Source organism: Brachypodium distachyon, chromosome 2 (assembly GCF_000005505.3).
Source record: "Brachypodium distachyon strain Bd21 chromosome 2, Brachypodium_distachyon_v3.0, whole genome shotgun sequence".
NCBI lineage: Eukaryota > Viridiplantae > Streptophyta > Magnoliopsida > Poales > Poaceae > Brachypodium > Brachypodium distachyon.
The window spans coordinates 54,499,003-54,522,762 of record NC_016132.3 but is presented as its reverse complement, the minus strand read 5'-3'; the positions used below and the strand labels follow the sequence as shown (position 1 = coordinate 54,522,762).

The 23,760-nt window shown below is 48.5% G+C and overlaps 4 protein-coding genes and 2 long non-coding RNA genes across 7 annotated transcripts; 2 read left to right on the top strand and 4 right to left on the bottom strand.

Moving 5' to 3' along the window:
• Positions 1 to 166: 166 nt before the first annotated feature.
• On the bottom strand, positions 167 to 3,454 carry LOC112270660. The gene is made up of 3 exons (XR_002963051.1): positions 3,312 to 3,454; positions 1,668 to 3,045; positions 167 to 618 (listed from the first exon to the last, which is right to left on the bottom strand). It is a non-coding gene; the product is annotated as an uncharacterized LOC112270660 (long non-coding RNA).
• On the top strand, positions 3,347 to 5,704 carry LOC100834291. Its single transcript, XM_003564684.4, has 2 exons — positions 3,347 to 4,640; positions 5,208 to 5,704. Exons 1-2 carry the CDS (start codon positions 3,494 to 3,496, stop codon positions 5,360 to 5,362), a joined length of 1,302 nt encoding a protein of 433 aa, XP_003564732.2. The 5' UTR covers positions 3,347 to 3,493; the 3' UTR covers positions 5,363 to 5,704.
• Positions 5,680 to 7,903, bottom strand: LOC112270659 (protein NRT1/ PTR FAMILY 5.16-like). Its single transcript, XM_024458609.1, has 4 exons — positions 7,568 to 7,903; positions 7,239 to 7,456; positions 6,709 to 7,124; positions 5,680 to 6,603 (listed from the first exon to the last, which is right to left on the bottom strand). Exons 1-4 carry the CDS (start codon positions 7,692 to 7,694, stop codon positions 5,826 to 5,828), a joined length of 1,539 nt encoding a protein of 512 aa, XP_024314377.1. The 5' UTR covers positions 7,695 to 7,903; the 3' UTR covers positions 5,680 to 5,825.
• Positions 7,904 to 8,131: 228 nt separating this feature from the next.
• LOC100833779 (protein NRT1/ PTR FAMILY 5.10) lies at positions 8,132 to 11,323 on the bottom strand. 2 transcript variants are annotated; one of them, XR_002963050.1, is made up of 5 exons: positions 11,136 to 11,323; positions 10,842 to 11,059; positions 9,364 to 9,854; positions 8,371 to 9,274; positions 8,132 to 8,300 (listed from the first exon to the last, which is right to left on the bottom strand). XR_002963050.1 is itself a non-coding variant. In XM_024458608.1 (4 exons), exons 1-4 carry the CDS (start codon positions 11,248 to 11,250, stop codon positions 8,446 to 8,448), a joined length of 1,653 nt encoding a protein of 550 aa, XP_024314376.1. In that variant the 5' UTR covers positions 11,251 to 11,323; the 3' UTR covers positions 8,315 to 8,445. The 2 variants fall into 2 exon arrangements, 1 of the variants encoding a protein (XP_024314376.1); XM_024458608.1 differs by lacking the exon at positions 8,132 to 8,300 and having other exon boundaries at positions 8,315 to 9,274.
• A 1,453-nt stretch (positions 11,324 to 12,776) lies between these two features.
• LOC100833158 (protein NRT1/ PTR FAMILY 5.16) lies at positions 12,777 to 21,890 on the bottom strand. Its single transcript, XM_014899530.2, has 7 exons — positions 21,653 to 21,890; positions 21,303 to 21,520; positions 20,108 to 20,616; positions 19,197 to 20,017; positions 15,298 to 15,518; positions 13,671 to 14,215; positions 12,777 to 13,599 (listed from the first exon to the last, which is right to left on the bottom strand). The coding sequence occupies exons 1-7, from the start codon at positions 21,747 to 21,749 to the stop codon at positions 12,828 to 12,830; spliced, it is 3,183 nt and encodes a 1,060-aa protein (XP_014755016.1). The 5' UTR covers positions 21,750 to 21,890; the 3' UTR covers positions 12,777 to 12,827.
• Positions 15,600 to 17,872, top strand: LOC112270681. The gene is made up of 3 exons (XR_002963087.1): positions 15,600 to 15,913; positions 17,206 to 17,273; positions 17,489 to 17,872. It is a non-coding gene; the product is annotated as an uncharacterized LOC112270681 (long non-coding RNA).
• Positions 21,891 to 23,760: the final 1,870 nt, after the last annotated feature.

Below are 23,760 nucleotides of genomic sequence, written 5' to 3'. Positions count from 1 at the left end.
CGTACGTTGCTGAGAAGTCATAGGACTTCGTTACTCTCTTCGCCACCAATGACAAGTGGGCCTGCAGCTTGTGTACTACTTCTCGATGCATCACAAGAAGGCAAGCCACGGCACAACGTACACATTCATCTCCTTTTCCTCTCTTTTCCCTTTTGTTTATTTCCAATAAATATGAAAACACAAAATTAGAAATTTTAATTATTTTCCATCCGAAAATTACAACAATAAATCTGAAGACAGAAAAAATAGTCTGATCAAAACTTCAATTTGCAAATACGTAGACCATTTCGACAATATCCATTGAACTAGCAGCAAGAAAGAGTTCTTTAAACCAATACAATTTTCCTCACTGGAAAGTTTCAGTTACTCCCGAGCATATTGTACCCGTGATCTACAGTGCATAGAGAGAAATCAGAGAGAGAGAGAGAGCACGCTGTCTCCATGTGGCGGCAACGCCATGTCCATGGCCTGAGGTGCAGGGAGGGCGTCATATGCAGCAGGCATGAAATGTGAGTCGGGAGCTTCACGTGGCGCAGCCACATGGAGACGCGATATAGAGCCGCCACATTGCACCGCGCCATATCCGAGCTCCACATATGGTCCGCCGCCCGCACATGGCTGCAGTGGGAGGAGGTGTGACTTGTGAGGAGGCAGTTGTTATCTATTCTGGGGGCACGAATCTTGATGCAAATTGAACGGGGAAGATAGTAGGAGAAACGCGCTTGAGAGTAGCAAATCCACTCTCTTTTCCTCGCTGACACATAAGTATACCACAAAAAGGTGTTCTTGACATTGATCGAACAAAGGCTTCTAATAGAATCTTACAAACTGACATACTTTATTGAACCCTTCAACATTGTAATCATCAGTTCACATATGACATTTATTTACATTGGTAGATGATCGACGACAGTACGTTTGTATTGAAAACTTCAACATCAGTCGTCATAGAACAATGTATCAAAGGAAATATTGCAAGAGATAGATGATATCTACGACAGTATGTTTTTAGCATTTATTTCTGGTACTTAGCTATACTCGTTTACAATAGAACAATGTATCAAGGGAAATATTATGCACTGGGCCACTGTTGAAAAACTAAAAATGATGGTGGCAATTTGCCCAACTAACACTCAACGGTACAACTTCATGTATTTCCCTGTTAATATTTAGGACTGGAGCAGAGATCAGAGACAAAGATCATTTTTTGTGATTTTTATAACATGTAAATGGGAAATATATGGTGACAAGAAGTGTATATGCTGGGCACCGTGTTGATATCCAAAATAACATGTAAAAGCAAACATATGTAGGGCCGACAGTGCTTCCATATCTATTGTTCGAACTTCCTAATTGAATGAAGGATCAGCTGAACTGGTAGAGCAGAGCAGAGAAGAGAGATGGATGGGGCTTTAATAAGGGGAACCAAAACGAGTGAGCAACGACTTTCTTCCTTTTTGTTTATGAGAGAAAAAAAGTAGCAGTACTATAAACTAGCATAGAACTGAGACAAGAAGACAAGCATCAAGAGGTCATCAGCAGTCCAGTGGAAGCAAGGATCAGATATTCAGATGCTGGAAAAAAAAAGGTGAACCTGTTTATCCATCCATCGGCAAGGATCAGACGCGGCGCGCGAAGAACAGCAAAGAACAGGCCGGTTAGGCTACCTTAGTTGCGCGATGTAGCGGCAGCGTCCTTGGCCTGGCGTCGGTGAGGTCGCGGCAGTGTCTTGGCCTGGCGTCGGGGATGTCGGGGCGAGTCAGAGGAGGCCGGGCAGCTTGCGGGAAAGCTATCCTAGCCTGTGGCCACCGCCGCTGGAATGCCTGGACACGCACCAGTCACCGCCGCCGAACCCTCTCCAGTCGCCCACGCATCGCGCTGCCGATCCCGCTCCCGTCACCGGCAGCGCGTTTTCTAGCGTTGTGGTGGTCGCCCCGCTCTCTCCCTGGTGCCCTTCTTTTGTCTGACCCCGAAACTTTTACGGGCCTCCTCACCTCCGTAAAACTTTCCGGCCGTTTTAGACTGAAAACCGGGTGAGAACCAAATGGAGTATTGGAGTATTCAGTACCTTCTCCGATCCATATTACTTGTCAACATCTAGTACTCCCCTACGGTCGAATTACTATTCTACTAAATCTGAGATAATTTCGGCTGGAAGGAGTACAAAGATGTACTAAATCAGTGACAAATAATTCAGGCTGAAGGTACTACTGAATTTGATTGAAAACTAAATTTAGTCTGTGTATATTATATAAATCATGACTTATGGTTTTTGAACTTGACGTAATGTCATATGTACGGTCACTACGTTCGTATTCGTATCGTATTTGTGCCTGGCCTTGATAGCTCATCATCCCGTTTTGTATTTTGGTCCCTGAAAAAAGATACGACAAGGGTTCCCTCGTCGTCCTTGAAAAAAAAAACGATGAGGACCTGAGAACCGCATCAGAGCAAGCGTTAGGCCATCTACCAGATCCCTCGTTGTGTTTTTTCAGGGGCTAAAATGCAAAACTGGATGCTTAGGTGTCAAGGCCGAGGTATAAATACGATAGGAATACAGGCACAATGACTAAATTGAGACATTTCGTCTAGTTCAAAAACTAAGTCGTGATTTCCATATTACAATGACTAAATTGAGTTTTCAATCCAAGTTCAGTGACCATGAGTGTATTTTACTCTTCCGGGAAATACGGGCGTCGATCATTTTACTGGGTGGTAGATGAAAGGTGAGGCGGGACCACGACCCTCTTGCCAGCGGCGACCCAAAGCTGCTCGCGGAGGCCGCTGTCCATGGACATGTGGTGTACAACACCACGACGCTTTTACCTCCCGACGGGCATCTCGCCGGGAACTCATGGAGCGGGTCGACTTCGGGTGTGATTCAAGGGATCCCTCAAGGCTGTGATTGGTCGGTGATAGCGGAAACGAGTATCAGCGGAGGCGAGAAGGGAGGATCAGCAGAGTAGAAGCTGACGACGGCCATGGCAAGCTCGTCGGGGGTTGTCCTGAGACCAAGATGTACCTCCATTCCAGTTGAAGAATTAACTAATATCACAAAAAATATACCATTAGAAAATTTAACATCTGAAGTTTATAATAGTATAATTTTTGTCATGTAAGATTCATATTGCATTAGTTGAATCTTCAGCGGGGGGGTGGGACTTCTTAGATGGCTTAGATCTGTTAAATTAAACTTTCATTTCACTCCTTCAGTTAAACCAAGTCTAAGTATAAATTTGAAAGAAAAATACTCTCTTTGCACTAAAACCGAACGGAGAGAGTAAGATGGGACGTTTTAATAATGGCAATACCAGTCCGTTCGGAGCAATTTCCCAAGTAAGAAGGGTCATTGGGTCAAATATCCCCTCGCCAGCTCGCCTCGGCAGGAGAAGAACCCTAGCCTCCGTCGCGATCCAGAAGACCAGAACCCACCAAATCGAAAACTAGCCAAATCCAAATCGAAATCGCCACTGCGCACCGTGACTCCGTCCGCATGGCTGGCCGGGGTAACCGCCGCCGCCGGGCTAAGGTGGAGGTGCAAGCAGTAGAGATTGCCTACTCGCGCTCCTCCCACCTCAAAACCCCTCTTTCGAAGCTGCGTCAGCCACCAATCAGGGAGGGGAAGGAGGGAAACCGGCCGCCGGCCAAGAAGGAGCAGGAGGGAAACGAGGGATGGACGCAAGCGGACCGGAAGGCCATGAGGCGGAGCTTGCTGAGCCTCATCCACCGTTACTACCTCGACGCCATCTCACGGCTGCCCACCGCCGACCTCCGGGCCACCCTCGCGCGCGGCCTCCTCGTCGCCGGCCACTGCTACGGCCCCTTCCACCCCCTCCACAACATCATCCTCAATTCCGTCTGGTACGTCTCCGCCTTCCCACTCGGCGACTCGGCCTGGGTCGATGTCGACATGATCAGCAACGACGGCATCGTCCAAGCGTGCCACCGCTCTCTGGATGGGCTGGTAGCTTCTCTCCGACACTTCTGCCCGGCCCTCTCCACCGGCGACGCTCTGTGGAATCTAATGTCTGCCGATGCCGATCTCTCTGACGCTGTCGCCCTGGCAAAACGGGTCAGCAAATCCAGCGCGCAGGCAGCGATGCGTTCTCAGGCCCGTGCTGCCTTTCGGGCGGCCGCCAAGGCAGCACAGCACCCCAACCCTGCCGCCTTTCGGCTGTTCGCGTCGTCGGTGTTGCCCACTGTAAAACGAGACATCGTCCCTTTTCTGCGGGTGAAACACATGCTTTCCTCTATGGACATCGAGCACCTCGTGAAATCACTGGTACCTGACTCTCCAAAAGAGCTTCTGCAGCCTCCCTTGATGATCGCCCCAGATGTTCATGATGCAATTGTATCCCACAAGAAATTGGAAGAGGCAATGGTCGAAGTTGTGAGAGTGGCATTGTTCAAGTACACACTACAATCGGAGGAACAGTTTGTTCTTCATTCCGTGTGTGGTGTGAATTTGCTGAAGAACGAGAGTTTGGATAATTGTTACCACATTAACTTCTTCGCACGTCGTAAGGAATCTGGTCCTGTGTTAGGCGCCCCTCTGCTCTTCTTCACGGAGGCAATTGTTCCAGCTGTTGATGAAAGCAGTATACGCCTGTGTGTGGTGGTTGATCCGTTAACAGAAATTGGTATGTTCTCCATTCCATCAATATCATTTTTTTTATGGTTTAAATAAATCCATGGTCTGTTTGCCTCAGTAGCCACCATACATTGTAAAAAAAACAACTAAAATCATAAAATAGTTGCCACCATGAGCTTTCTAAACAGCTAGCCTTTTTATGTACTTGTTATGTGTTTCCAATGAGTTTTAACTGCTCTGATTGTATATAGTGACAACTTCTAGCAGCCCTTTAATATAATTCATCTCCTCTACTTCGAAGTTCATATGCGCTTGTTAACATAGCCACTTGAACCAATATATTATTAGTCCTGTCTATGCCACTGCCATACAAAGGTACTTGCCTGAAATTGCTTCATTCTGCGCATTCAGAATGTGTCTGTATTATTCATTTATTCAATTTGGAGTATAATTTCGTTTTTTGCTTCATCATTGCCCATATTGATGTTGTACTTTCTTCTTATCATGTACATTTGCAATAGTGTCCTTATTTTATAGATTTAGTGAGACATGTGTCTTGTTTGTTTAGCAATCTTTACTGACCTGGTTTCGCAATGCTGCCTTTTTCTAAATGTAGGGAGCTGCTTTGCTTGTGAGACTAACAAAAAGATGATTGTGCACCCCACCTATGATGAATACCTTGGTGGCCGGGATTTTCAACTGGACGATGTTGACAGTGATGGTGATTTTCCAAATCCATTGGATCTCGACTACAACTTATTTTTATGCTGACAGGGACGCCGGATTTACATATCATTGGATGGTATAGTTCTGACAAGTGAGGTTCTCTACGTTGATTTTCGTCTCCAAGAGGAAGTTGTGATGATGCAAGTCTGCAGGAAAACAAGTTATGTTAGCAGAGTCAAGATGATGACAAGACTACTCAGTTCTGGTTTGTGTTTTAAACGATATATGTTCATCCTGTTGACTTGCTGCTCTGCAGAAGAGTTTCGTTCACGTTCTACTGGTATGTGTAGCCAGTTTCGATTGGGAACTTACCATTAGCCTTTTTCTTTTGGAGAGACGCTCTCTGTCTTTGGAAGTTGTGCTTTCAATATATGTTTATCCTTGTTGCGTGTGGATTTTCCTAATCACCCAATGCTAAGCTGACAAGATGATTCCAACCGGCTCCACGCTAGCTACAGGGCAAAAGAACTCCACCAACATAAAACCCATATCCTACTTGGAAAAAACATCACCATACCAAAATGCCTTTTTTCTTGTGCACATACACCTGTGCAAAATACATGTAACCAGCCAAGCCCATGGCACTGAGCACGGCAAGAAGGCAGTAGAAGTAGTCGAGATGCCCTCGGTTCAGATTGTTGGAGAACCAGCTTCCTCCGGTTCTACTGGTCACTGTGTCAATGGCGTACACAACGAATCCACTGATGAAGTTCCCAGCTCCGACTATGCTCAGGAAGAGAGCCAGGCCCAAGCTGCGCAGACCATCTGGAGCTTGGTCATAGAAGAACTCCTGCAAGCCGACGATCGCGAACACGTCCGACAACCCGACCAGGATGTACTGAGGAACCATCCACAGGACACTCATGGGGATTGTAACTTCCGGCCTATCCAGCAGGCCATGTTCTCTTGCCACCCGGAGCCTCCTCATCTCCACAAGAGCAGCAACGATCATCATGACGATCGAAATCGTCAGCCCGACACCGACCCTTTGCAACGCCGTGATGCCGGAAGTGTTCTTGGTGTGCTTCCTGGCCAGCGGGACGAAGACTCGCTCGTAGATCGGCAGGAAGATCATGAGCGATCCGTTTACCAGGTTCTGAAGGGAGGCAGCTGGTATGACCAAGCTGCCTATCCTCCTGTCCAGCGTGCTTGCCTGCTTGGTGAAGAAAGTGAACCACTGCGACAGGACAACGCCGTAAATCAGGCAGGCTGCCCATATGGGGAACAGCTTGAGCAATGCAGGAGCGGCTCCATGATCCCTACTCGGCGACGACAGCGTCAGCGATCTGCGTGGCAAGAAAAAGAAGAAGGCAAATGTGGTTTCAGTTTCAGAAGAAGCGTTCTACCCTCAAGGCCTCAACACAAGGTCTCTTCAGAATCAGCTTAATTACTTTTTGGCACTCGGCAGCGGGTGGAAGCGGTAGGTCTTGGTTCCGAGCCAGAAGACGGCGAGAGCGAGAGCCATGGTGATGCAGGGGATCCCGAACCCGAGCTGCCAGCTTACGCTCTCCTGCACGTAGTTGAGGATCGGCAGGGTGACGGTGTTTCCACCATAGGCGGCAAAGTACCACCAGTTGAAGAAGGAGCTCCTGGAGGCCAGCTCGCCAGGGTCGTTCTCGTCGAACTGGTCGGCGCCGAACGCCTGGACGCAAGGCTTGTGCCCGCCCTGCGCAATCGCCACCACGTAGAGGGACACGAACAAGAGTGCCACCTGAGCGGAGCGGCTCGTCGAACAACCAGCCGAGTCCAGCTCTCCGGCGCACCCTCCCGGCGCCAGAACCGTTGAGAGGGTGAGCATGCCTAGCCCCTGCAGAAGAATAGTCGTGCAAAAAGGAATTCAGACCAATCTTTCCGTTTGCTCAACATGCACATTTGGTATCTAACCACGGCAGGACAGTGTGAGGAGGTGTCTCGTATGTACCAGGATGTAGAGGAGGGAAGCGCAGATGACGGTGCGGTAGCGGCCGAGCCAGGAGTCGGCGACGGCGGAGCCGAGCAGCGGCAGCAGCATGGCGGCGCCGAGCCACGCGTTGACGGACGCCGCGGCGGACGCCGTGGACTGGCCGAGCGGGCCGGTGAGGTAGATCATCAGGTTCCCCATGATGCCGCAGAACGCGAAGCGCTCCGCGACCTCCACTCCTGCGCACGGCACATTCGCCGGAAACGAAAACCATACGGCATGTTGTTCAGACACGGAAGGCAAAGGCGAGTTATCTTCTCCCTGGCGCACGGTACCGAATTACGGAGTACCGATGATGAAGAACGCGGCGGGCCACCCGCCGGAGCCGCCATGGGAGGCCGGCCGGCCGAGGTGGTCCACGGCGGACATCGGCGGCTCCGGCCGCGGCAGGAGCGCCTCGGCGGTCTCCGCCTCCATTGCGCGCTCCTCCGCGCTTGCCTAACTGCTACTACTTCTCTTATCTGATTGCTTGCTTGCTCTGCTTGGTTTGCTCTATAACCGAACCACGACCGCACACAAAAATCGAAAAGAAAGCGAAAATGCCAAGAATCGTTGCCAGTGCAAGCTTTTTCATCTGGTTGGTCAAGTGCGACGGAACACCCGCGTTAAATATCTTGGAGACGCTCACCAAAACAAGCACTATTGTCAAAAGCAGATACTCGTGCAAAGCCATATCCGGAATAGTTTCCGGCGCAATAATTTGTGGTCGCTCGGACGTCTAGTCGGCCTGGAAACAGCATGATTTCCACTTCACTGAAGAGAACGGTTAACAGAGCACGCTTCCCACTTTACTGAAGAGAACAGTTAATACTGTGCGCATTAATAAGAAGACGGCATTCTGCAATTGTACGACGTCGGAGAAAATGTCTTTTCAAAGTTCAAATGCAGTATTCGGTCATTTGGTGTGTGCTACACTTTCCAGATTGAACGAACAGTCGCTTGCAAGTTGCGACCGAACATCTCACCTCAGGGCATCGACTGACTGAAACAGCAACGGCAGTATTCACCCTCTCTGACAGGTACCTTGCAACAGCATAAGCGAGCTTCAACCATTTTTCCAGATTAATATCCATTAAAGAAGCTGCAAGAATACCTGGCATATCTACTGGCTAACGATGAGGCAATAACCGATGGATATCAGACAACTCAGTTGGCACTTTGCATACAATCATCGTATTCGTTCTGAAACTCCCTTTTTCTTGTGGACATACGCTTGTGCAAAATACACATAAGCAACCAACCCGAGAACACTAAGCAAGGCCAGAAGCCAGTAGAAGTAATCAAGATGGCCTCGGTTTAGATTGTCCGAGAACCAACTATCTCCATCGTCACTGGTTACCCTGTCGATTGCATACACCAGGAAGCTACTGATGAAACTCCCAATTCCAAATATGCTCAGGTACAAGGCAAGGCCCAAACTGCGCAGACCATCTGGCACTTGGTCGTAGAAAAATTCTTGCAAGCCGACCATAGTGAACATGTCCGCCAGGCCAGTTAAAATGAACTGAGGAACCACCCACCAAAAGCTCATAGGGATCGTCACTTTAGGTTTGTCCACTAGGCCATAGTCTCTCGCTGTCTTGAGCCTTCTCATCTCCACGAGGGCCGCAACAACCATCAATAACACAGAGATGACCAATCCAATTCCTATCCTTTGCAATGCTGTGATACCACGAGGGTTCTTCGAGTACTTCCTGGCTAGTGGAACAAGTATCCGCTCATATATAGGAACCGAGATGACGATGGACACACTGATCAAGCTTTGTAGGGCAGCAGCTGGTACCTGTAAGCTACCTATCTGCCTGTCTAGTGTACTTGCTTGCTTAGTGAACAGCGTCATCCACTGGGCAAAAACAACTGCATAAACCAAGCAGGTTGCCCCTATTGGAAACAACTTAAGCACTGCCTTGGCTTCATCAGGAAAACATGTCATTTCTGAATTATCCCCGACTCCCTTCGATGATGATGTTGGTGTGCAGTGAGTATCATCGGATGATCTGTCAAACAAACACACAGTAGTGATAAAGTCAGTTTTTTCTGAAGAACAAAAACCATAAAGTGTTTGACAGTGTCAGAATAAGCTTACGTTGAACACCATAATGCATACCAGCCTCTAATTGATGATACAAGGTGTTTGCTAACCAATCCAAATAGGCTTCCTTCACTTCTAACAGGATAAAAGCGATAATTCTTGGCCCCGAGCCAGAAAATTGCAAGAGAAACAGACATAACGATGCAAGGGATTCCAAACCCAAACTGCCAGCTTATGTTATCTTGAATGTAATTCAAGATTGAAACGGTAACGATACTACCTCCGTACGTCCCAAAATACCACCAATTGAAGAAGGAACTCCTTGAGGCACATTCTTCAGGATCGTTCTCGTCAAATTGGTCTGCCCCAAATGCTTGCAGACAAGGTTTATGGCCACCCTGAGCAAAGGCCACCAGATATAGGGACAGGTAGAAGAAAGCTAAATGAATAGCCGAAGTCGAGGATAGAGCGGAATCCTTGTGGTCTCCAAATTGTGCAGGTTGTTGTGGCGTAAGAACAGATGATACTGTGAGCATGCCAAGGCCCTGGATGGTGTATGTGAAAGAAATGCTTAGAGCAGCGATGCATATTGTGTCAATTAAATTCATTTCAAACTAATCTAAAACATGAAATTTTCCAGGCTGTGCCACCACAATGCCTGAGTATGTATTGTATTGCACCAAAAAAATTAGCTGAAATAGCTGGAAATCCTCTTTGCTTCAGATGTAAACACACATTGTATCTTTGGATATGTTTTGCATAATTTGATTCATTCAAGAAGAGTAATGTAGTGCCATTATCCAGATCCTTTGAGGCCAGGGCCATAATTGCATATAGTGGATTTTAGAATCCACTCCAGAATCAAGTAGTAGTTGGGTGGAGTTCAGGAACTGGTAAATTTGTTTATACCTAGAGTTTATTCCAGGAGGACAGTAGGTTAACACTAGGGGGTAAGTGGAGTTTTTCATGTTATAACAGGGGTAAGTAAACCTGACTCTTAGATCCAAAACACTGACAGAGACGGGCTAATTGAACTCCACGACCCACATCAAGGGTTGACTCCACAGGATCCTCACTCTTAGTAGTTAGTAACATGTCACAAGAATGTGTTTCTGTGCTTCATATAGAAGATTATGCACGAATTGTTCTACTAGTATCAAATAGTAGTTCCCAGAATGAGAATTCAAGGACATGGATGTCCATGTTCAAAATTAGCTTTGCATCTAAGCACCGAAGAAGAAAAAGTCAGACTTCCATTTATCAAGATCGATGGTCATTATATATTTTAATCTTCCAGCTTAAAATACTCTGCAGTTCCTGATGTTAAGACCTAATGTAATCCTGCTACTTCGGCGGTTTGCACATTCTGATTCTGCTCTATTAATATATTCGGGCAATCCTTTTGCCTTTTGGAGACAGAAACAAACGAGAGTGGCAGATGCTCAACACTTTCAGATGTTCAATATTCAATGTAGCAGTTGGGTGATCCAGACTATATATGCTACTGGCAGCGAGACGGTGATGCTACGTACCAGGATGTAGAGGAGGGAGGTGCAGACTATGGTGCGGTAACGGCCGAGCCAGGAGTCGGCGATGGCGGCGCCGAGCAGCGGCAGCAGAAGCGCGGCGCCGCTCCACGCGTTGATGGCCGCGGCGGCCGACGCCGTGGACTGCCCGAGCTGGCCGGTTAGGTAGGTGATGAGGTTCCCTGAGATGCCGGAGTATGCGAACCGCTCGGAGATCTCCACCCCTGCGACACCGACGGCGCGCGGATCAGAGAGGATTGTGAGTACGGTCGTTCGAATTGGTGTGTTGCCTTGGGTTACCGATGATGAAGAGCGCGGCGGGCCACCGGCCGGAGGCTCGGCGGGAGACCGGACGGCCCAGGTGGTCCACGGCTGTTGCTGATTGCGGCAAAAGGGGCTCCGCCGCCGCGTCCATGACCACCCCTACCTGGCGACCTCGTCTGACCTCTCGATTGGAGGGTTGGACTTCACTGTTGATAGGAAAGCATAGTAGTCGACGAGAATGAGAGACAATCATCATCTTTCTCCAAAATTTAATCCAAAATCACATTTCACTATTTCAGTAACACCTAAATTCGGCCCAGACTTAGGATATTTATCAAGATTCCGTCAAAAAGTGGGGATTTGTATAAATCCATTGTGAATCGTGAGATAGCTTACCACGTTTGCCATGGGATTTGTATAAATTCAAAGTTTGAATAGAAATTAAATTCTGTGGTGCTCGAGATATAGGACAAACTAATCCTATAATACGTTTTCATTTTGAGTTGGACCAGGCATGAGCAGCGTAGAAGCATGGCGCGTAAAATTATAAAAACATGAGAAAAATCATATAATCTGTTGTATTAGCAAGTTTGTGATGTTTGAGTTTTGCTCAAAATAGACTACTATTTTTTTTCCCGGCTGATTTTACAATATCATGACCGGCAGTACATTTTTTTGGACTATTTTTGTAGATCATGTCGTTCTGGCCGTTTTTGTGGGCCATAACCTGTGTTTTTAGGATTTTCGGTAGTTTTTGAGTTGTTTTTGGACGGACAGTAAAAATCACCGTTGTGGCCTAGTCCATGTTTTTGGTCTTTAGACGATTTTCTGATATCGTTACTCTTGTTCATGACTTCAGGCACTTTATGGCCAGTTGAGAAAAATCATTGTTCTCGCCTTTTTTGTGAAACTAAATAGTTCACGTTTTTGGGTGTTTTGACCAATTTTCTGATATCGTGACCCACGGTATATGTTTCCTGTCCGCTTTTAGCCAATAAAACATCACCATTCTGACTTTTTCGTGAGCTATAGCTTTTGTTTTTGGGGTTTGATGGTTCGGGAGAATCATCTTTCTGGGCTTCGTGGGCTATATATATCCCACGTTGTTTTTGGGTTTTCTGCGGATTTTCTCAAATCATAACATCCAACACATGATTTTTGGGCAATTTTTGGTTGTACAAAAAAATCACCATTTTGGACGTCTTCGTTGGCTAAGGCCGGTATTTTCTTGTGTTTTTGGGCGATTTTCCGAAATCTTGACCCTCGGTACACGTGTTCGGGCGGTTTTTAGCCGGTCAGTAAAGATTGCCGTTTTGGCCATTTTCGTGAGCTAGCCCACGTTTTTAGGATATCTGGCTGTTTTTATATATGTGGCCCTGGTACACGTTTATGGCCCTTTTTTGTCGGATAGGAAAAATTGTTATTCAAACCGTTTCGTGGGTTACATATTTGTTTTGAGGGTTTTCTGTCGAGTTTGCGATATCGTGACCACCGTTACGTATTTGCGTACTGTTTTTGAACTGTCAGGAAATATGTTTTGGACATTTTCTAGAAAATTCTTTTGCATCTAATTATAAGTAGCCCTAGTCATCTTCGATGCAATGGTTAGGAAAAAGTTTTCTCCGATTGTGTAAAGCTGTCATTCTGTTCTAGAAAATTGACTAAATAGGCGCATCGTCAGAAAAAAATAATATACCGATGTGAAAATAAGGAAGTAAGGATCATTCATCAACTTTTGTTCGTGTACACATACCGCTTTGCAAAATACAAGAACATGGCCACCTCTAGTGCGCCGAGAACGGCCAGGAGCAAGTAGAAGTAATCAAGATGAGCGCGGTTGAGGTTATCGGAGAACCAACTCTCCCCTCCGTTCCTCCCCGTCGCCCAATCGATCGCCGACACGAGCATGCCGCTCGCGTAGCTCCCAACGCCAAAGATGCTCAGGCACAGCGCCAGCCCGACGCTCCGGAGCGCGTCGGGCACCTGGTCGTAGAACAACTCCTCCAGCCCGATGAAGCAGAACACCTCCGCGAGGCCGATCATGGCGTACTGCGGCACCAGCCACCACAGGCCCATCGGCACCGCCACGTCCGGCCGGTCCAGCAGCCCGGCTTCCTCGGCCACCCCCAGCCGCCTGGCTTCCACGAGCGCGGCCACGGCCATGGCGGCGCAGGAGATCGCCATGCCGGCGCCGATCCGCTGGAGCATCGTGATGCCCGCGGGGTGCCCCGTGAGGCGCCGCGCCAGGGGCACCAGGGCGCGGTCGTAGACCGGGAGCAGGCCGATGTAGACGATGCTGATGGAGCTCTGCAGCGCCGCGGGAGGCACCACGATGCCGCCCAGGCGCCGGTCCATCGTGCTCCCCTGCTTGGTGAACAGGGTGGTCACCTGCGACGTGGTGGCTGCGATGACTAGGCTCGACAGCCAGATGGGCAGCAGCTTGACGAGGAATCCTTTGCCTCCTTTACCTTCCTCCCTGGGTTCTTCTGTCGTTAGAAACCTGCACAAATAATGCAATTGTCATTATTTCACTGATTCATTTGCTTGCCATTGTCATATGTGCGTGCTCACCGTTCTGTGTAACCGGCGCTGGAATCATTCCGGAGAAAGGCGCTCGCGGATGCCGCCCGTGCACGCACGTTAGCGACGACCGTTCCGGCGAGCTTCGCGAAGGCCCCTTCGACAGGCTGCTCTACGCGGTAGGTCCCCGTGCCGAGCAAGAAGACGGCAAGGTAGACCACCATGGTGGCCCAGCACGCGGCGAACCCGACGGTCCAGCCGACGTTCTCCTGGACGTAGCTCACCGCGATCGCGGCGATGGCGTAGCCCCAGGAAATGGAGAAGTGGAACCAGTTGAAGTAGGAGCTCCTGGACGCGCGCGCGCCGGTGGTGTCGCCGCCGTCCGGCCCGGCAAACTGGTCCGCGCCCAGGGCCTCCGAGCACGGCTTGTGGAAGCCCTGCGCCAGCGCCAGCAGGTAGAGCGCGGCGTAGAAGAGGACGAGCTTAGCAGGAGGCGTCGTCGACGGTGGCGAGCAGACGGTGGCTGTGCCTTGGCAGCTCGCGGATTGAGGCCGTGGCGTTTGCAGCATGGATGAGACCGTCAGCATGCCCAAGCTCTGCGCATCATTGCATTCCGGAAATTAACCGTGTGTCAAACACCGTCTTAAAGTTCATAATGCATTCGTACTGGGAAGTCACACGTTTGGTTAGCACGAAGAATTAATCAGCTACTCCGTATTTTTGGAGCTAACAGATTGGTTCTGTATGACAGATATAATTAAAGTTTCAGACTGCGGACTATAGCTGATTGTCTGCACGTGATATTAGATAAGCACGTGAAATTAAAATTTGACCGTTGGGCCGATCTAGATCAATACACAGGCTTACGACTTACTCCAAAACAATCTCGACTAGCTTTTCAATACTGCATAAATTACTCCAATAACTTGCATCTAACAATTACATTCATATATTTAATAATTATTTTTGCCTCCTTTCTCTTTGGTCTGTCTTACAGTACATGTGTGCCGTTCTTGTACGAAGTTTAACTAATAAAGCATTATCTCTCCTAATAATTATCTTTTCACATGGGATTTTGACAGGGGACAGGGGGCCTTGTTGCGTTCGTTCGGTGGCGAACGCCGATGATAGGGCAAGATTAAAACAATTGTTACTAGTACCAAATATGTCGACGATGGACAATGACCAGCCGACCGTAACATAAAACTATTGAAGACGTTGTCATATTTATTGGTCCCAAGCAGTGGTTGTCTTGTCACATTCACGGCTGTCTCCTTTGAAATTTTATTTCGAGGTTGTTTACTTGTCCTATTAATACTAGCTACTTTCTATAGCAAACAGATCCTTGAGCCGGGTTGTATGTGTGTGAAGACACCGATTGATGTCATTGACACAGACGCCAATTAAAGCCCATCGTGTTGGTGTAACTGCCTAAATGACCAGGCAATGTGCGACGGATACCAACTCCAACAGGCCAAACGCCAGAATCAATTCCTCGGAGAATTCTGTCCTAAATCAACAATCACCCCAGCCACAAAACCGGCTATCGCACTAGGTCCAGGAATCAAAACTAACGTGGATAGATAACAAGATGGCAACAAGATGCTTAATTCGAATAGATGGTGCAAGCAAAGCAAAAGCACAAGTGCTGCTGGTGTTGTTGTTACTTGTTACTGACCAGCAGATAGAGCACGCCGGCGGCCAAGACCGCCCGGTACCGGCCGAGGCGCGAGTAGTCCGCGGCGAGCGCGCCGACGAGCGGCAGCACCAGCACGGTCCCGGACCACGCGTTGACTCCGGCGGCCGCGGCCGCCGTGGACATGCCCAGCGGGCCGGTCAGGTACGTGATCAGGTTGCTCTCCACGCCGTAGAACCCGAGGCGCTCGATGAACCCGACGACTGTATGCCGGGCGCAGAGATCGTAGTTCAGAAATGCTTATTTAGGCCGAAATGAAGTGGCGTGAGGTGGAAGATCAGCGAGGTTACGGTGGTTACCGACGATGAAGAGGGCGGCGCGCCAGCCGCCGCGGCCGTCGGATGGCTCTGGACGAGGAGGAAGTGGCCCTCCGGACTCCATTGCTTTTCGCGCCTTCGCCTCCGGAGGTGGTTCCTGATGGATTATTCAGTTTGGGCTGTGCCTACGCCAGAGTTTACAGAGATCGCAGTTTGACTGCTCATTTCGGAGGGTTTGGTAGTACTACACGCGGCTCGCGTGATCCAGACGGGCCTGTCTAAATCGTACTGCTCGATGCATTTGTGCCGCGATGTTGCGCATGGGGTCACCAGTCACCACGGTGGGTCCTTCTTGTCCTCAGGTCCCCAATCACTAGTTCAAAACAGAATCGAAAATGTGTTTTAAATCTGGAGTAAAATGGTTCTAAAATATATCATTTTTCTGTAATCATCTCCCATTTTACAAATCCATGGGAAAGCAGGGTCCTCGCTGCTCCTGTGTTCGCAGGCTGCCAAAACGAATGCAGCAGGGTAGAAATTTTGGGCCCTCCAAAATTGAGAGCCCTGATCGACCGCACGGGCCACACTCCCACATCAAAGTAACAAACAAAAGATGTCATATAATTGTAATGGCACGTGAAATGTACTAGCTCCGTTCCATAATTCTTGTCAAAATATTACATGTATCTAAACAAATTTTTTGAGAATAGATACATACATTTTTAGGCAAATTTAAGACAATAATTATGGAACGGAGGGAGTACATCGTAATAAAATGGAGATCAAACAAATCATAACGCAAGATTACATTTCCGTATCCATGGGCCGTCCTGAGGCGAAAGACGATGCTCTTGGCGAACACTTTTTGCCCCTCACAGGCTGCCACGTGGCGCTAGTTTGGGCCCACCTCGTTGGTATATTTTATTGGTGCATGGATTTAGATAGTAAATTTTATTGGTATATGGTATAGGTATTTTTCATTAGTATATGGTATATTTTATTGATATATGATATATGAATAATATTTTTATTAGTATATGAATTAAAAAAACGTGGGCCTAGGTGGGTGCCGTGTGGCTGCTCGTGGCTGACTCCATGGCACCGTAGGTGCCGGAGCCGTTAAAAATGACTTTCACTAGTGCGAATGGCTTGTATAGGTATATCTTACTCTCTACGTTCCATATTAAGTGTCGAAATATTACATGCATCTAGACGTATTTTAGTATATAGATACGTCCATATTTAGATAAATTTGAGTAACTTAATATGGGACGGAGGAAATATTAATAACGAGGCATGCAAGATATATTCACGATTGTTCAATTAAAATATTTATTTATTAAGTATGACCACCACGCTTCCTCCTCATTTGAGGAACATTTATTTTTCAGCATGCAAGATATATTCATATAATGTTCATTGCATCCTCATTTAATATTGATTCCCTTTTGGTGATTTAAGAAACTATTTGCTCACATGCAAACATTTATTTTTCAATTTGGAATCAATATTTAGATTGTCTTCTTCCCATGAGAATGTCATAAAAGGGTCCTTCCAAGCCACAGAACACCATTGCTCCCACGGCTCTTGTACCGAGGATCTTACACGTCTCTTATCTCTCAAAACATTTCAGCGTGATGGAGTTTATGAGGAAGACAATGGTTTCCAACCTCATCCTATCGCTGCTTCTCATGCATTCAGGTAAGAATCATGTCTTTTTTATGCGAAGAGGTACCGAGTCTCCTTTCCCAAACATTATGACTCACGCGCCACCCACAAAAATCTCATACTCTTTCTTTTCCAAAACAAGTGACTTGAATTTGTATATATTTTTATATAAATTCAGTCATTTCTTTTAGGACGGAGGAAATATCACTGTTCCTTGCATGACATGTATTGCCAACTTGAATCTGCAGGCCTGGTGCCATCTGTGCTTGGAGATGTCTGCTGTCAAGAGACTGCTGACGACTTTCACTGCTGGTACCGACGACCATTGTACCTCTGTCTCAAGACCGCCAAATGCAGGGGCTATTGTTTGGACACGGCTACGTCGACGCGCGATGCAATTGGACATTTCCTTACATAGGGCTCTGTGAATGTAAGTTGCCGAAGTGCAATCACGGGGCAGTGGCAGAGGCAGCAGGCAGTCCTTCGCAGGATTGATCCAAGAGTAGTGCGAGCCATAGAGAAATGTTTGTCATTTCCAAGCTTGATATGCCCACGGTTCTAGCTGTTGCTGCTCTGAAAATAAAATAAATAAATAAGAAGATTTACTAAATTAAAATATACCGTATTGTTCACTTTCTCTCGTCACCTTGAGCTTTTGGATGAGATCTCTTCTCTCTCCTTTGCTGCTTAAAAGTGTCACCGTTCAGCCCAGTTTCGGCAACTTCTTCGTCAAACTCCACCAGCGATCAATTCTTTCTTCACAACCGCACGCACAATCAAAAGAAAATCCTGAAAGAAAAAAAAAGATAACGGAAACAAATCAATCGTGCCGTATCTGCCGCCGCGATGGCAAGATTCATCTTCGGCTGCAGACGCAGACGGATCCTCCACGGCTCCACCGGCGTCTCCCATGGCTCCAGTCACCGCCCTCATCTTACAGCAGTTCCGACCCTGGGGTTCACGGCTTCTTCGCCTATTTTACAGCAATTCTACCGGCCAGCTCCAGGAAGAATCTCGGAGGCTGCTGCGTCAAGATCAATCAGGCTGTGGTGGGATAAGCTCAGGGAGGCGCCGAGGAAAGATACGACGGCCAAGAAAGAAATTGTCGTCTTCGCCTGCTACGTTGTTTGGAATATATGGAAAGAGAGGAATGGACGAACTTTTGAGAAGAAGAATTTGTCCTCTAGAGCTCTCGCTGGGCTCATTGGTGGCGAGTTTTTTTTTTTAAGAAAGGACGGTCGATCCCTAGAAGAAAATAACTGGACAAAGGGGAGGTAAGAAAGCTCCTCGGAAAATAGAGGGGGAGCAAAAGAAAGCAAAAGAGATGCGGACCAAGACTGCCAAGCTAGTCTCCCGGATCCGCGGAACAAGCACGAATCCTACCTTATAATCCTCCCAGATCAAGTAGGCCACCTGGAGGACAGGCATCTCCCCGCCACGGAAGGTTCTCATATTCCTCTCCTTCGATACCCCACAAGGTGTAAATCAGTCTGCCACGAAGCTCCTTCTTCTCCTTCTTAGGCTTGCCAGCAAGGAGGCTCTCCCAGCGCTCATTGACCGTGCATGAGGTAGGCGTGGGGGGTGGGAGGAATGGGATCCCAACTCTGGATGAAGCCCCAGACCTCCTTGGTGAAGCTGCAGTCACGATAAAGGTGAGAGATGGTCTCCGGGTGGTTCCTGCAGAGCCGGCAGATCGGATTGTGAGTCCATCCTTGGAAAGCCATTCGTGATGAGATGAACCGCGTTAGAGAAGCTTTCTTCAGTTAACCTTTTTCTTGTACAGCCGAGCTACAGGCTATAGCTCGGAAGTTCTTTATTTTGCTTTTCTTGTTCCTTTGTAAATTGGATTCCCTCTTCTTAATGCAATGACAATGCTCTGTCTTTTCCGTAAAAAAGATAGAATTAACTCTCGAATTTAAATAATCCAGTGATGTTCGGAAGATCGAATATTTTAACCAGGGATGTTTTGATTACCGTTTCTATCAGGCACTCCTGTCATAGAGTCTCCTAAGTCGCATTTGTCAGTGTACACGTATCCCTTTGCAAAATACAAGAACACGAGCAACTCCAGGGCAGCAACGACAGCCAGAACCCAGTAGAAGTAGTCGAGGTGCGCACGATTCAGGTTGTCTGAAAACCAGCTCTCCCCCGTACTCCTCGTCACCCAATCGATTGCCGACACAAGCATGCCGCTGGCGTAGCTCCCGACGCCCATGATGCTCAAGCAGAGCGCGAGCCCGACGGCCCGGAGCGCGTCGGGCACCTGGTCGTAGAAGAACTCCTCGAGGCCGACGATGGTGAACACGTTGGCGAAGCCGATCAGGACGTACTGCGGCACCATCCACCAAAGGCTCATCGGCACCGCCGCCTGCGGGCTATCGATTAGGCCGGCGTTCCTGGCTGTGCGGAGCCGTGCGGCTTCCACGAGTGCCGCGACGGCCATGGCGACGGATGCTATGGCCATGCCGGCGCCGATGCGCTGGAGCGTCGTGATCCCGGAGGGCTGCTTGGTGAGGCGCCTCGCGAGGGGCACGAATGCGCGGTCGTAGACCGGGACGGAGGCGATGATGGCGAGGCCCAAGAAGCTCTGCAGCGCCGCGGGCGGCACCACGAGGCCCGTGGCCGTGCCGATGCGCCGGTCCATGTTGCTGCCCTGTTTCGTGAACAGAGTGGACACTTGCGCAATGACCACTGCGTACACAACGCTCGTCAGCCATATCGGAAGCAGCTTAACCAGAACTCCCTTGCCTTCCTGCTGTTTATCTGGGGTTAATAAACTGCTGCCACTAGTACAAAGAAAACGTCAATTACCTGTGCGACAATGGGCTTAACGGAACGTGCATAGTGATGTTCATACCCACGTTTACCTTTCAGTATCCATGGCGTCCCTGCGACGAAAGATGCTGGCAGTCCATGCCCGTGCCGTCGCGGCGAACGCCTTGGTGAGCCGGTCGTGTGGCTGCTGTTCCATACGGTACTTCCTCGTGCCGAGCAAGAAGAGGGACAGGGACACGAGCATCATGGCCCAGGACGCACCGAACCCGGCGGCCCAGCCGACGTTGTCCTGCACGTAGCTCAGGGCGACGACGGCGACGATGTAGCCCGTGGACATGGAGAAGTGGAGCCAGTTGAAGTAGGAGCTCCGGGACGCGACGCCGCCCGGAGCGCTCGTGGGGAACTGGTCGGCTCCGAGGGCCTGCGCGCTTGGCTTGTGGAAGCCCTGCGCCAGCGCCACCATGTAGATTGTGCCGTAGAAGAACGCTGCGCGGACGGGGGACGGCGGCGCACTGCAGGCGGCCGATGAGTCTTGGCATGCCGCTGGTCCGGGAGGGTGATGTGGTGGTACCATGGATGAGACCGTCAGCATCCCGAAGCTCTGTCAATCATTTTTTTTTTACTGTTTTTCAGGTTGCTGATATGTATCATCCGGTGCATAATTATCCGTTTACCCTACTGAATTCCTTACTCTATTAGTTTCATCCAACACCAAGTCACCAACTGGTTCCGCGCATGATTGATGGCCATTCCAGATGTTATTGGCCTGCGCGCCATGCGTGTGATCGTTTTGTATCCTTGGTTTAGCCGGCGATGTACTACTCACACTCAATCTGAATTATTGTTGCTCACGCGACGCCAATTTCTCACAGTTGGAAGACAACAGCGGCTGCGTCTGCATGCCGATGGAAGTGAAAGTTTGCTTAGGCGCTTAGCTATATGCCGACTAAGCCGACTAGGGCATGAACTTGCCATTCTTGGCCTACGTCGCCGTGTACATGAGGGGCACACCTCCCTATGCATGGCAGATGGTCAGGATGAGCACTGTGCAACGGTTTTTTCCGTGTACTAGGTCTAGAAAGCGAGCGACAATGATGTCACAAGCGGCGGAACCCACGGAACAGAGCGAAAATGATCGCAAATCTGCCGTAGCCAAAGTACTCATATTTTAGCCGCGACAACGACTCACACACACCGACACACACACTGACTGATTGGCAGGAGGCGGCGATAGTGAGGAATGGACAAAACGGACTAGTAAAAAAAATTCAGAGCAGGTTTACCAACCACTAGGTAGAGGACGCCGGCGGCGACGATGGCCCGGTACCGGCCGATCCAGGAGTCGGCGGCGAGCGCGCCGAGGAGCGGCAGCATGGAGGCCGTCCCGGCCCAAGCGTTCACGCCGGCCGCGGCCGCCGCGGTGGACAGGCCCAGCGGGCCGGTGAGGTACATGATCAGGTTGCCCTGCACGCCGTAGAACCCGACGCGCTCCACGAACTCCACCGCTGCATCCAGAGTTCCAGACCAGCAGATAGAGTCGGAAAACAGCCGTGATCAGACAGCGCAAGACTACAAGTGCCCGTGTATTGCCGCGCGGGAGAAGTGCTGGAGAGAGTGGAGTGTTTGGAAAGGGGTACCGAGGAGGAAGAGCGCGGCCGGCCATCCGCCGCGGCCGCCGGATTTGCTGCTGGTGGACTGCTCGCCCTGAGGCAGGAGGAGCGCGCCGGAGTCCATTCCCTTACCGTCCGGGGAGGCGGGGATCGATCTGTGGACGGCTAAGTACAGTTTTTGTTTCGGTATGAGGGCATAAAGTAGCTCTTGCCGGCCTATGGAAAGAGTATACGCGATGCGGCCAGAGTGGTTACATGCGTCGTTTAGTATGTCTTCTTTTCGTTTATCTAAGATACTCACGCAGTTTCAGGTTTTGATCCACAATTTGCACCATTCTACCCATTAGCATAGTGAGCGGTTCCAGTAAAAAAAAAGAAAAAGAAGAAGCATAGTGAGCGGTCAGTGATCGGGGTAGCTGACCTGCATCGAATTTGCAGCTACTCACTGACTCCGGTCGAAATTATTTGTCAAAATATTACATGTATCTAGACAATTTTTACATATAGATACGTCCGTATTTGAGCAAATTTGAAACAAATAATGCCGGTCGGAAGGAGTACCATAATTATTTTTTTCTTGTAACTCCCCGCAAAAAACAATTTGTGACTAAAGATATTTCTCTAAATTATCCCTGCATAGACGGTAGGAAATGTTCTTCACAAATTTATTACTCCTATGTTAGTTGTGCTGGTAAAAAGTTGTTTGGACCTCATAATTATCAGCGGAACAATCCAAAAGTCCTGAAAAAAATAGAGTACAAGGAACAAAAATAGAAGTACTCATTCGATCCAACAAAGGATGTCTCAACTTCGACCAATGCATCTATACACTGAGTCATGTCTAGATATATCTAAATTTTGACAAACTTAAGACATCTATAGTTGTGCATATCCCCTCAGACCTCAAGATGGCAATGGGGTCCCAAAACCCGAAAACCCGTGGGTTTTTACTCCATTAGGGGACAGGTTTGGTTCAAATTCAATCCCCGTGGGTTTGCTCATGAGTCAAAAGTGAAACCCAACGGGTTTCACGGGTTCAGACCCGGTCCAGCACTCCCCAAACCCGGTACCCGTGAAACCCGCGAAAATTTCCAGATAGCCCATTAGAATGGCCCAACACAGCCTATATATCTACCCAAACCCCCACATATGTTGTCAGATTGTGTGTTTGGACCAAGTTGTGTTGTTGTCAGCTTGTATGTTTGGACCAAGTTATGTTGGTGTCAGCTTATATGCTTATATCCGTATGCGTGTTTGTGTGAACTTGTATGATATCGTCTATTTTGTGAGAACTATATGTTGGCGTTTTATTAAGCGATGTTGTCATGTTGCTGCTATTTTAACTCTTCTGTGTATGTTACTTGGCGGGCTCTGGTTCCCCGATGGGGACGAAAAACCCGACAGGCATGGGGCTGGGAAAAATCTCAAACCCGTGACCGGGGATGGGGACGGGTTCAGGATCACGGGGATGGGTTTGGGCAGCCACTACCCGGCGGGTTTGGTCCCCGTAGCGATCCGGAGTCAGACCCCATATATTGCAACACATCTCTGGTCAGAATGCTTTCTCTGCTACCTCATGAAAACTTTAATCTTCATAGGAATCTTAACTTTCCACAAGAACCTATATGGAAAAGGGATCTGATTATTTTTTTACGAAAAAGCAACTCGGCAAACTCTATACATCGGATCAACCGAAAACTTACACCTGGTCTCCAAACTCCAGTACAATTTACCTTTCCTACTCCCTCCGATCGGTATTAGTTATCTTAAATTTGACCAAATACGGATGCATCTATGTGTAAAAAGCGTCTAGATACATGTAATATTTCGACAAATAATTCCGACCGGAGGGAGTATATCATTTAAGGTGACCAGTGTGCACAGCTTCTTTAATTGTTCCCAGTGTACCAGTTTCACCAACTAACGTTCTTCTGAACAGAAGAACCCCCCAACCGTCTTTGCTCACTATGATATCAACACTAAAAGTTATATTACATAAACGATGGAAGTGCACTCCCATAGGTTTTCCTCCTAAATATAAGATGTTTTGTCCTAATTTAAACTTCTGAAAATATAATAACATCTATGATATCAAGTAAGTATATCTACTACAAAGATAAACATGATGATGAATT